This window comes from Tachyglossus aculeatus, chromosome 23 (genome assembly GCF_015852505.1).
Source record: "Tachyglossus aculeatus isolate mTacAcu1 chromosome 23, mTacAcu1.pri, whole genome shotgun sequence".
In the NCBI taxonomy this organism is placed as follows: Eukaryota; Metazoa; Chordata; class Mammalia; order Monotremata; family Tachyglossidae; genus Tachyglossus; species Tachyglossus aculeatus.
In genome coordinates, this window is record NC_052088.1 from 43,127,692 (window position 1) to 43,138,686 (window position 10,995).

General features: G+C 45.5%; 1 protein-coding gene across 2 annotated transcripts in view; it reads right to left on the reverse strand.

Annotated features, from left to right (window-relative positions):
• RBM25 (RNA binding motif protein 25) overlaps positions 1-9,651 on the reverse strand; it is a 51,406-nt gene extending 41,755 nt beyond the window's left edge. For both annotated transcript variants that reach the window (XM_038765843.1, XM_038765844.1), the window contains exons 1-2: positions 9,536-9,651; positions 1,715-1,760 (exon numbers count right to left, since the gene is read on the reverse strand). In XM_038765843.1, coding sequence (XP_038621771.1) covers positions 1,715-1,738 — 24 coding nt within the window. In that variant the 5' untranslated portion in view covers positions 1,739-1,760; positions 9,536-9,651. The remainder of the gene's footprint in view (positions 1-1,714; positions 1,761-9,535) is intronic.
• Positions 9,652-10,995: the final 1,344 nt, after the last annotated feature.

The window sequence follows — 10,995 nt, forward strand, 5'->3', positions numbered from 1 at the left end:
AAGAAGACCTGGCCTTCTCCAGAACTGGACACAGTTACCGCGGTCAAATGCAAAACAGAAAATATGCAAGAGGGGGACGGGGGCCGCACTGAATTTCCACCTGCGTATTTTCTCCCAATGCTTAGTACAATGCTCTGCACGCAGTAAGCGCTTCTTACATACCACTACTACTAGAAGAACATCTTAGCCTGGCCTACACCATGTTATAAACTTACTAATGTGGGCAGGGAGTGTGTCTGTTGTATTGTTATACTGTACTCTCCCAAGCGCTTAATACAGTGCTCTGCACACAGTAAGCGCTCGATAAAGACTGACTGACCCGCCCCCACCGGGGTACTCTCCCAACTCTGTTGTTTTGTTCTACTAGACTCTCCCAAGCGCTCAGTACAGTGCTCTGCACCCAGGAAGCGCTCAATAAATACCATTGCTTGGCTGATTGATTGCCGCTCTCTTGCACTTGGCTCATTTTCAGCCTCAGCTCCCATTCCCCTCGCTCCGCCTTTGGCTCTCAAAAGCCGTGGCCCGCTGATCTAGGAGTCAGAAGGACCAGGGTTCAAATCCTGACCTCGCCACTCGTCTGCTGGGTGACCCTGGGCAAGTCACTTGGCTTCCCTGGGTCTCAGTTCCCTCATCTGTAAAATGGGGGTGACGACTGCGAGCCCCACGTGGGACATGGACTGTGTCCAACCTGATTGGCTTCTATCTACCTCAGCACTTAGGATGGTGCCTGGCACAGAGTACGTGCTTAACAAATACCATTTTTTTTTCTCCCTAGAAGGAGGGAGGTGGAGGAATATCTTTCTAGCCCAGCCCAGCCCCTGCTCCCACCTGCATACCCTAATACAATCGACCGACTGTACTTATTGAGCGCTTTCTGTGTGCAGAGCACTGTACTGAGCGCTTGGGAGAGGACAAATCCCCCAGAGTTGGTAGACCCGATCCCTGTCCACCACGGGCTTACAGTCGGTCGTTAATAGAAATAAATAAATGGCAGAAATGGACGTAAGGGATGTGGGGCTGAAGGAGGGGGGAATAAAGGGAGCGAATCCCAGTTCAAGGGTGATGCAGAAGGGAGCAGGGGAAGAGGAAACGTTTTCTCTCAACATGAATTTATAGGCTTTTTCACGTCTGTCAGACTAGCAAGGTTGACCAAATTGGTAAAAAAAAAAAAAAAAAGTTCAACTAAAAAATGCTTTGAAAGGCATTTTTCAGGGTTAGTGTATAATTCACCTATATAACCTCGCATAACATCAAGGCCATTATGACCCAAAGACATGAAACTCCTCAAGTCCAGGCTACTTATCTATTGTGTTGCTCATGAGCACTTTGAATAACTCCGCAGTCCCAAATGGGGACTCTGAATTACTGGGAACGGAGCGGAAGAATGGAGGGGGAGTGTTAATTAATTAATCGATCAATGGTATTTAGTGAGCACTTACTATGTACGGAGCACTGAACTCGGGAGAGTTCGATATAACAAAATGAACAAACACGTTCCCTACCCGTGACAAGCTTCCAGACTAGAGGGGAACTTCTATTTGTTAATAAATTCTACTCACCGCCCCATTATTTCTCCACTACACTGACTTACTCCACTTACACCTAGAGGTTACTTTTACTACTTTGGGGGACCACCACTTGAAGCTACCCGTTCAAATGAAGTCTGGATTGTTTGCATATTTCATTCATCAGCGTCATCCCTTCCCCCCTTTACCTTAAATAAAGGTTTAACTTCCATATCTTTATAACGCGGTTACCACCTAGAAAAAATGTAGAGTATTAGTACATTTATGCACTGTGGGGAAAGGGGAAGGTGAAATGGAGACATTGATATCATTTATATGTCCGTAACGGTTTGAGAGAACACAAATGAGACAAATATCTTAATGAGACTACGATACGAAGTGTCTTTTCTGACACTGCTATGGCATTCCGAAATCAATCAATAGTATTTATAGAACATTTACTGCGTATAGAGCATTGTACAAGCGCTTGGGTGAGTACAACAGAACGATATAACAGGGTTGGTAGACGTATTCCCTGCCCACGACGAGCTTACCATCTCACGGTCATCGATAACGGCCAAATTTTGCCAAAACAGGGCCAACACCAAAAGGGCAACACCATCTTTTGTGGAGGAAATGTTTTCTGGGTCAAATGCCTCCTTTCCAAAATGGGGCGTTTTCTAAATGAAGAGGGGCAGTGCGGCCTCCCGGAAACAGCAAGCGACTACCTCCTTCCCTTCCCCACAGCACCTGTATATATGTATATATGTTTGTACATATTTATTACTCTATTTATTTATTTATTCATTTTACTTGTACATATCTATTCTATTTATTCTATTTTGTTAGTATGCTTGGTTTTGTTCTCTGTCTCCCCCTTTTAGACTGTGAGCCCACTGTTGGGTAGGGACTGTCTCTATATGTTGCCAATTTGTACTTCCCAAGTGCTTAGTACAGTGCTCAGCACATAGTAAGCGCTCAATAAATACAATTGATGATGATGACTAGGAATCAGCAGACCAAGTTTGAGAGCCAGATTCTGGTCCTAGTTCTGTCACTTGCCTGCTGTGTGACCTCGGGCAAGTCGCTTCACTTCTCTGTGCCTCAATTCCTCATTGGTGAAATGGGGATAAAATAACTGTTCACCCTCCCTCTTTGGCAGCAAGACCCAGGTGGGGCATGGTATGTACCTGATCTGATTATCTTCTATCTACCCCAGCACTTTAAACATTGCCAATAATAATAATAATAACAATAATAATAATAATAATAATAACAACAATAATAATCCTTACAGTTATTAGAGTAGCTAGAGAGGATACTAGAGTGGATTAGAGAAGCAACGTGACTCAGTGGAAAGAGCCCAGGATTGGGAGTCAGAGGTCATGGGTTCTAATCCCAGCTCTGCCACTTATCAGCTGTGTGACCTTGGGCAAGTAACTTAACCTCTCTGTGCCTCGGTTACCTCATCTGTAAAATGGGGATGAAGACTGTGAGCCCCACGTGGGACAACCTGATCACCTTGTATCCCCCCCGAGGCTTAGAACAGTGCTTGGCACATAGCAGGCGCTTAATTATTATTATTATTTTCTTATATTTCATACAAGCTTTTCTACTTTATAAGACTGCCCAGGACATATTATTTCTACTGCAACTCATTTAGAGTTCTGCTTCAAAAAATATTACTAAAAGAGTATGGAAATGTGACAAATAGTTCCAAGTTCTAATGCAAGTACTAAGAATAAATCCAAGGTAAGGACGTCATTCCGGGAAGAGAATGGATAAAATACCAAATTATTTATGAAAGTCTTGGATACAATTTTTTTTTCCTGTCAAGAAGGCAAGCACGTTCTAGAAATATAATGATAGTTTTCCTGGCAGGTGATACATGACACAAATCAAAGAAAATAGTGGTATTTCTATTTTTGACGAGCACGTGACATTTCCTGGTTGGCTCGTTCAGCCCAGTCTTTTTTTCCTGTTTACAATTTTTTAAAAAATTCTCCCTTACGTCAAAACAGGCTTTCGAATCTACAAAAATACTTGGAATTTTTACAATACTTCATCTTGGTGAGTTTCTGGCACTGTTTTGCATCAAACAGCCTATATATTAAAAATGATATTTTTCCCTGCTAGTGACCAGAGAAATGCACAAGCCCCATTTGACACTCTAATCTTTCGAATCTACAAAAATACTTGGAATTTTTACAATACTTCATCTTGGTGAGTTTCTGGCACTGTTTTGCATCAAACAGCCTATATATTAAAAATGATATTTTTCCCTGCTAGTGACCAGAGAAATGCACAAGCCCCATTTGACACTCTAATCTTAACTTGTTAGACACACTGAAGCTAAGAGGCAGAAGATCCAAACGCCCAGCCAGAGTGACAGGTTTCCTTCCTGAAGTAAAATATTAAAAAAAAAAAATGTTTAAAAATGGAAAGCCAACAGTGTCAAGAGACTCTCTTGTAAAGGGTGGCAAGTAGATTCATGTGGATGGTCAAGAAATAAGGAAATCTTTATCTTGCAAAAATAAAAATTTCAGGTCATTTTCACGGTTTCACGATTTTAAAGGATTCAAATGGTACGTCTAGTTTCTAAGAGCCAATTCAGCCAACTCAATTTTCAGATTAAGATTACCATGTATCCCAGAGAAAGTAATTCAATAATTTAGCGTTTCCACGCAGTTCTAAAATGATGGTTTTAGCATAAATTGATTGAATTCAAAGATTTTAGAGTCTCTTTTTCAGCTGGGGGTGGATGGCTCTGTAATTCCACCTCTCTGAAATGAAGATTTAACAGTGGCATGTTTGCAATATTTCCTTTGGGAGGGAGAAATGGCTTAATGGTTATAATATTTCCCTTGGGAGGGGAAAAATTTATTCTTTGACCGTGGGACTCTCCATGAATAAAGACACCTCTGAAAATAGGACTGCAACACGGTAAACTCAATATGGACACAAAACAACATTTAAAACCTCAGGCCCCAATTCTCCTGAGAAATTCGATTTTTCTGACGTTTTTGACTCTCAGTTTAAGCACGACTTTAATCTGGCCCAACCCTGATTTGAAGTTTGCTAGGAAATCTGTTCTCCTGCACGCTCCCAGGCGCTTAGTACAGTGCTCCGCACATGGTAGGCGCTCAATAAATATCAGTGACTGATTGAGAGGGTGGAATCTCTTTCAAGGGAGAGGCTTGTGAGGTTTAGACATCTATTTGGGACCCAGGTATCATTCTTTGGGAATTTTTTTAAACAAGACAATCTTTTCCTCATTCTTCCTTCCTCTGCCAAATTTGTAATCTATAAATTATAATATAAATTAAACTCACCTCTGCAAAATGGAAACTAAGACTTTGAGCCCCATGTAGGCCACGGACTGTGCCCAATCCGATTAGCCTCTATCTACCCCAGCGCCTGGCACATAGTAAGCGCTTAACAAATACCGTGAAAAAGTAGGACATTCCACAATACACCCTCTGCTCTACACATAGTAACAAATACCACTGATTGATTGATTGATTGATTGATTGATTGGAAGTAAGCTCCTTGTGGGCCAGGAGCGTGTCTCCCAACTGGGTCATACTGCCCTCTCCCAAGTGCTTAGTACAGTGCTCTGCACACAGTAAGCCCTCAATAAGTAGCCCTGATTGGTCGATGGATGGACTGCAAGCTCGCTGTGGGCAGGGAACGCGTCCACCACCTAGGTTATATAGTATTCTCTCAAGCACTTAGTACAGTGCTCCCAAAAAGATCACTGATTGGCAGCTATGTCCCCAAACTCTTCTACTGGAAGCCCCTGAGCGCCCAGTATAGTGCTCTGCACATAGCAAGCGCTCACTGAGTAGCCCTGATTGATCGCCTGATGGACTGTAAGCTCATTGTGGGCAGGAAACGTCTCCACCAACGCGGTTATAACATGGTATTTTCTCAAGCACTTAGTACAGTGCTCTCAATAAACACCAACAATTGGCAGCTGGGTCCCTCCCACTGTTCTAATGGACGCCTAATCCAGTGCTGTGCACCCAGGAAGCACTCAATAAATAGCTCTGATGGATCAAGCGCCTAATCCAGTGCTCTGCACCCTGCCAGCGCTTACTAAGTAGCCTTAACTGATCGATTGATGGACTGTAAACTCGTCGTGGGCAGGGAACGTGTCCACCAAAGTGGTTATAATATGGTATTTTCTCAAGCGTTTAGTACAGTGCTCTGAATAAACACCACTGATTGGCAGCTGGGTCCCCCCCCTCACTGTTCTAATGGACGCCTAATCCAGGGCTCTGCCCCCAGCCGGCGCTCAGTAAATAGCCCTGACGGATCGATGGATGGACTGTAAACTCGTCATGGGCAGGAAACGTGTCCACCAACCAAAATACGGTATTTTCTCAAGCGCTCAGTACAGGGCTCCGAATGGATACCACTGATTGGCAGCTGGGTCCCCTCCCACTGTTCTAATGGACGCCTACTCCAATCAATCAATCAATCGCATTTATTGAGCGCTTACTGTGTGCAGAGCACTGTACTAAGCGCTTGGGAAGTACAAGATGGCAACGTATAGAGACAGTCCCTACCCAACGGTGGGCTCACAGTCTAAAAGGGGGAGACAGAGAACAAAACCAAACATACTAACAAAATAAAATAAATAGAATAGATATGTACAAGTAAAATAAATAATAGAGTAATAAATATGTACAATATGTACAATAATCCAGTGCTCTGCCCCCAGCCGGCGCTCAATAAATAGCCCCGATTGACCGACTGATGGCCTGTAAACTCGTCCTGGACAGGATACGTGTCCACCAACCAAAATATGGTATTTTCTCAAGCGCTTAGTACAGGGCTCCGAATGGATACCACTGATTGGCAGCTGGGTCCCCTCCCATTGTTCTAATCCAGTATTCTGCCCCCACCCGGCGCTCAATAAATAGCCCTGATTGACCGATTGATGGACTGTATATTCGTCCTGGACAGGAAACGTGTCCACCAACCAAAATACGGTATTTTTCTCAGGCGCTTAGTACAGGGCTCTGAATGGATACCACTGATTGGCAGCTGGGTCCCCTCCCACTCTTCTAATCCAGCGCTCTGCCCCCCGCTGGCGCTCAATAAATAGCCCTGATTGACCGATTGATGGACTGTAAATTCGTCCTGGACAGGAAACGTGTCCACCAACCAAAATACGGTATTTTCTCAAGCGTTTAGTAAAGTGCTCTGAATAAACACCACTGATTGGCAGCTGGGTCCCCCCCCTCCACTGTTCTAATGGATGCCTAATCCAGGGCTCTGCCCCCAGCCAGCGCTCAATAAATAGCCCCGATTGACGGACTGTAAATTCGTCCTGGACAGGAAACTTGTCCACCAACCAAAATACGGTATTTTTCTCAAGCGTTTAGTGCAGTGCTCTGAAAAAAACACAACTGATTGGAAGCTGGGTCCCCCCCCGACCACTGTTCTAATGGATGCCTAATCCAGTGCTTTGCCTCCCGCCGGCGCTCAATATATAGCCCAGATTGATGAACTGTAAACTCGTCGTGGGCAGGCAACGTATCCACCAACCAAAATACGGTATTTTCTCAAGCGTTTAGTACAGTGTTCTGAATAAACACCACTGATTGGCAGCTGGGTCCCCCCCCCCCCCCCACTGTTCTAATGGATGCCTAATCCAGGGCTCTGGCCCCAGCCGGCGCTCAATAAATAGCCCCGATTGATGGACTGTAAATTCGTCCTGGACAGGCAACGTATTCACCAACCAAAACGCGGCATTTTTTCAGGTGCTTAGTACAGAGCGCTGAATGGATACCACTGATTGGCAGCTGGGTCCCCTCCCACCGTTCTAATCCGGTATTCTGCCCCCAGCCGGCGCTCAATAAATAGCCCCGATTGAGGGACTGTAAATTCGTCCTGGACAGGAAACGTGTCCACCAACCAAAATACGGTATTTTCTCAAGCGTTCAGTACAGTGCTCTAAATGAACATCACTGATTGGCAGCTGGGTCCGTCACCCCCCCCCCCCCACTGTTCTAATGGATGCCTAATCCAGTGCTTTGCCCCCAGCCGGCGCTCAATAAATAGCCCCGATTGACCGATTAATGGCCTGTAAATTCGTCCTGGACAGGAAACGTGTCCACCAACCAAAATACAGTATTTTCTCAAGCGCTTAGTACGGGGCTCCGAATGGATACCACTGATTGGTAGCTGGGTCCCCTCCCACCATTCTAATCCGGCATTCTGCCCCCAGCCGGCGCTCAATAAATAGCCCCGATTGATGGACTGTAAATTCGTCCTGGACAGGAAACGTATCCACCAACCAAAATACGGTATTTTCTCAAGCGTTTAGTACAGTGCTCTAAATGAACACCACTGACTGGCAGCTGGGTCCCCTCCCACCGTTCTAATCCGGCATTCTGCCCCCAGCCGGCGCTCAATAAATAGCCCCGATTGATCGACTGATGGACTGTAAATTCGTCCTGGACAGGCAACGTGTCCACCAACCAAAACACGGCATTTTTTCAGGCGCTTAGTACAGTACTCTGAATAAACACCACTGATTGGCAGCTGGGTCCCCTCCCACTGTTCCAATCCAGTGCTGTGCCCCCCCCGGCCGGCGCTCAATAAATAGCCCGGCCGGCCGGGCCTTAAGCTCGTCGTGGTTGGGCAGTGTTTCCTCAGGCGCTTGGTGCTATTCCGGCGGCCCCAGCCGGCGCTCAATAAATATCATCATCACCATCAATCGTATTTATTGAGAGCTCACTATGTGCAGAGCACTGTACTAAGCGCTTGGGAAGTCCAAATTGGCAACATCCGGAGGCAGTCCCTACCCAACAGTGGGCTCACAGTCTAAAATATATAATATGTCATAATAATAATATATTATATATAATATATATTATTATATTATATTTTAGTCAATCAATCATATTTACTGAGCGCTTCCTGTGTGCAGAGCACTGTACTAAGCGCTTGGGAAGTCCAAATTGGCAACATGTAGAGACAGTCCCGACCCAACAGTGGGCTCACAGTCTAAAATATATATAATATGTAATAATAATAATATATACTATATATAATATATATTATTATATTATATTATAATCAATCATATTTACCGAGCGCTTACTGTGTGCAGAGCACTGTACTAAGCGCTTGGGAAGTCCAAATTGGCAACATCTGGAGACAGTCCCTACCCAACAGTGGGCTCACAGTCTAAAATATATATAATATGTAATAATAATAATATATATTATATATAATATATATTATTATATTATATTATAATCAATCATATTTACCGAGCGCTTACTGTGTGCAGAGCACTGTACTAAGCGCTTGGGAGGTCCAAATTGGCAACATCTGGAGACAGTCCCGACCCAACAGTGGGCTCACAGTCTAAAATATATATAAGATGTAATAATAATGATATATATAATATATATTATATTATATTTTAATCAATCATATTTACTGAGCGCTCACTATGTGCAGAGCACTCTACTAAGCGCTTGGGAAGTCCAAATTGGCAACGTATAGAGACGGTCCCTACCCAACAGTGGGCTCACAGTCTAAAATATATATAATATGTAATAATAATAATATATATTTATATTTTAATCAATCAATCATATTTACCGAGCGCTTACTGTGTGCAGAGCACTGTACTAAGCGCTTGGGAAGTCCAAATTGGCAACGTATGGAGACAGTCCCTACCCAACAGTGGGCTTACAGTCTAAAAGGGGGAGACAGACAACAAAACATACTGAGCAAATAGTCCTGAGGGACCGACTGACGGGGCAGCGCTCAGAACAGCGCTTTGCACATAGTAAGCGCTTAATAAATATCATTATTATTATTACGGTAAGCGATCGATCGATAATGCGGAGGGGAAGGGATCGATATCGATGAGGGAGCGTGAGGCCCGGCCGTCGTCGCCTTCCCTCAAGGCCTCAGCGGGCCTCGCCTCAGGAGCTCCGCCCGCCGTGTCCTTCTTCCTCCTCCTCCTCCTCCTCCTTCCCGGTTGTTCCCGCCGGACTCACCCTCCGCCGAGGAAACGTTCCCCCGCCGTGCGCGGCGGGTGCCCAGCCCTGTGCGAAGCGCTGCGGCCCGGCGACGGGACGGGCTCTGCTCCTGAGGCGCCTGCTCGCCTAGGCCGCACAGCCAGCCAGCCAGCCGCGCCAAGCTCGGGGTCCGCCCGCCTCCGGCCCAGCCTGCACCGCGGCGCGGGGAGGAGGGGCCGCGCGCCGGCCGGGGAGACCACAGAGACGGCCACCGAGAGGGCGCGCGCGGGGGCTAGAGCGGCGCGCGCCCCCCGCCGCCGCCGCCGCCATGTTTGCTAGGGGCAGCTGGGGGACGGGGGGCGACGCCATCTTGAGGTCAAATGGCCAGCCCCGTGTGGGGCTAATTGGGAGCCCCTCAGGTGATAATAAGAATAACAATCACCAATCAATCAATCGATCCTATTTATTGAGCGCTTACTGTGTGCAGAGCGCTGTACTGAGCGCTTGGGAAGTCCAAGTTGGCAACATAGAGACACAGTCCCTACCCAACAGTGGGCTCACAGTCTAAAAGGGGGAGACAGAGAACAAAACCAAACATACTAATTGGGAGCCCCTCAGGTGATAATAATAATAATAACAATCACCAATCAGTCAATCAATCGTATTTATTGAGCGCTTACTATGTGCAGAACGCTGTACTGAACGCTTGGGAAGTCCAAGTTGGCAACATAGAGAGACGGTCCCTACCCAACAGTGGGCTCACAGTCTAGAAGACGTCGCTCAAAACAAAACATACTAACAGAATAAAATAAATAGAATAGATATGTACAAGTAAGATAAATAGAGTAATAAATATGTACAAACATATATTTGTTAAGCGCTTACTTTGCGCAAAACACCGTTCTAAGCACTGGGGATCAGGTTGTCCCACAGGCTTCATCCCCATTTGACAGGTGAGGGAACTGAGGCCCAATCAATCAATCAGTCGTATTTATTGAGCGCTTACTATGTGCAGAGCACTGTACTAAGCGCTTGGGAAGTACAAGTTGGCAACATATAGAGACGGTCTCTACCCAACAGCGGGCTCACAGTCTAGAAGGGGGAGACAGAGAACAAAACCAAACATACTGACAAAATAAAATAAATAGAATAGATGTTACAAGATAAATAAATAAATAGAGTAATAAACATGAACAAACATATATTTGTTAAGCGCTTACTTTGCGCAAAGCACCGTTCTCAGCGCTGGGGATCAGGTTGTCCCACGGGGGGGCCCACAGGCTTCATCCCCATTTGACAGATGAGGGAACTGAGGCCCAGTCAATCAATCAGTCGTATTTAGTGAGCGCTTACTGTGTGCAGAGCACTGGACTAAGCGCTTGGGAAGTCCAAGTTGGCAGCATATAGAGACGGTCCCTACCCGACGGCGGGCTCACAGGCTAGAAGGGGGAGACAGAGAACAAAACCAAATATACTAACAAAATAAAATAAATAGAAGG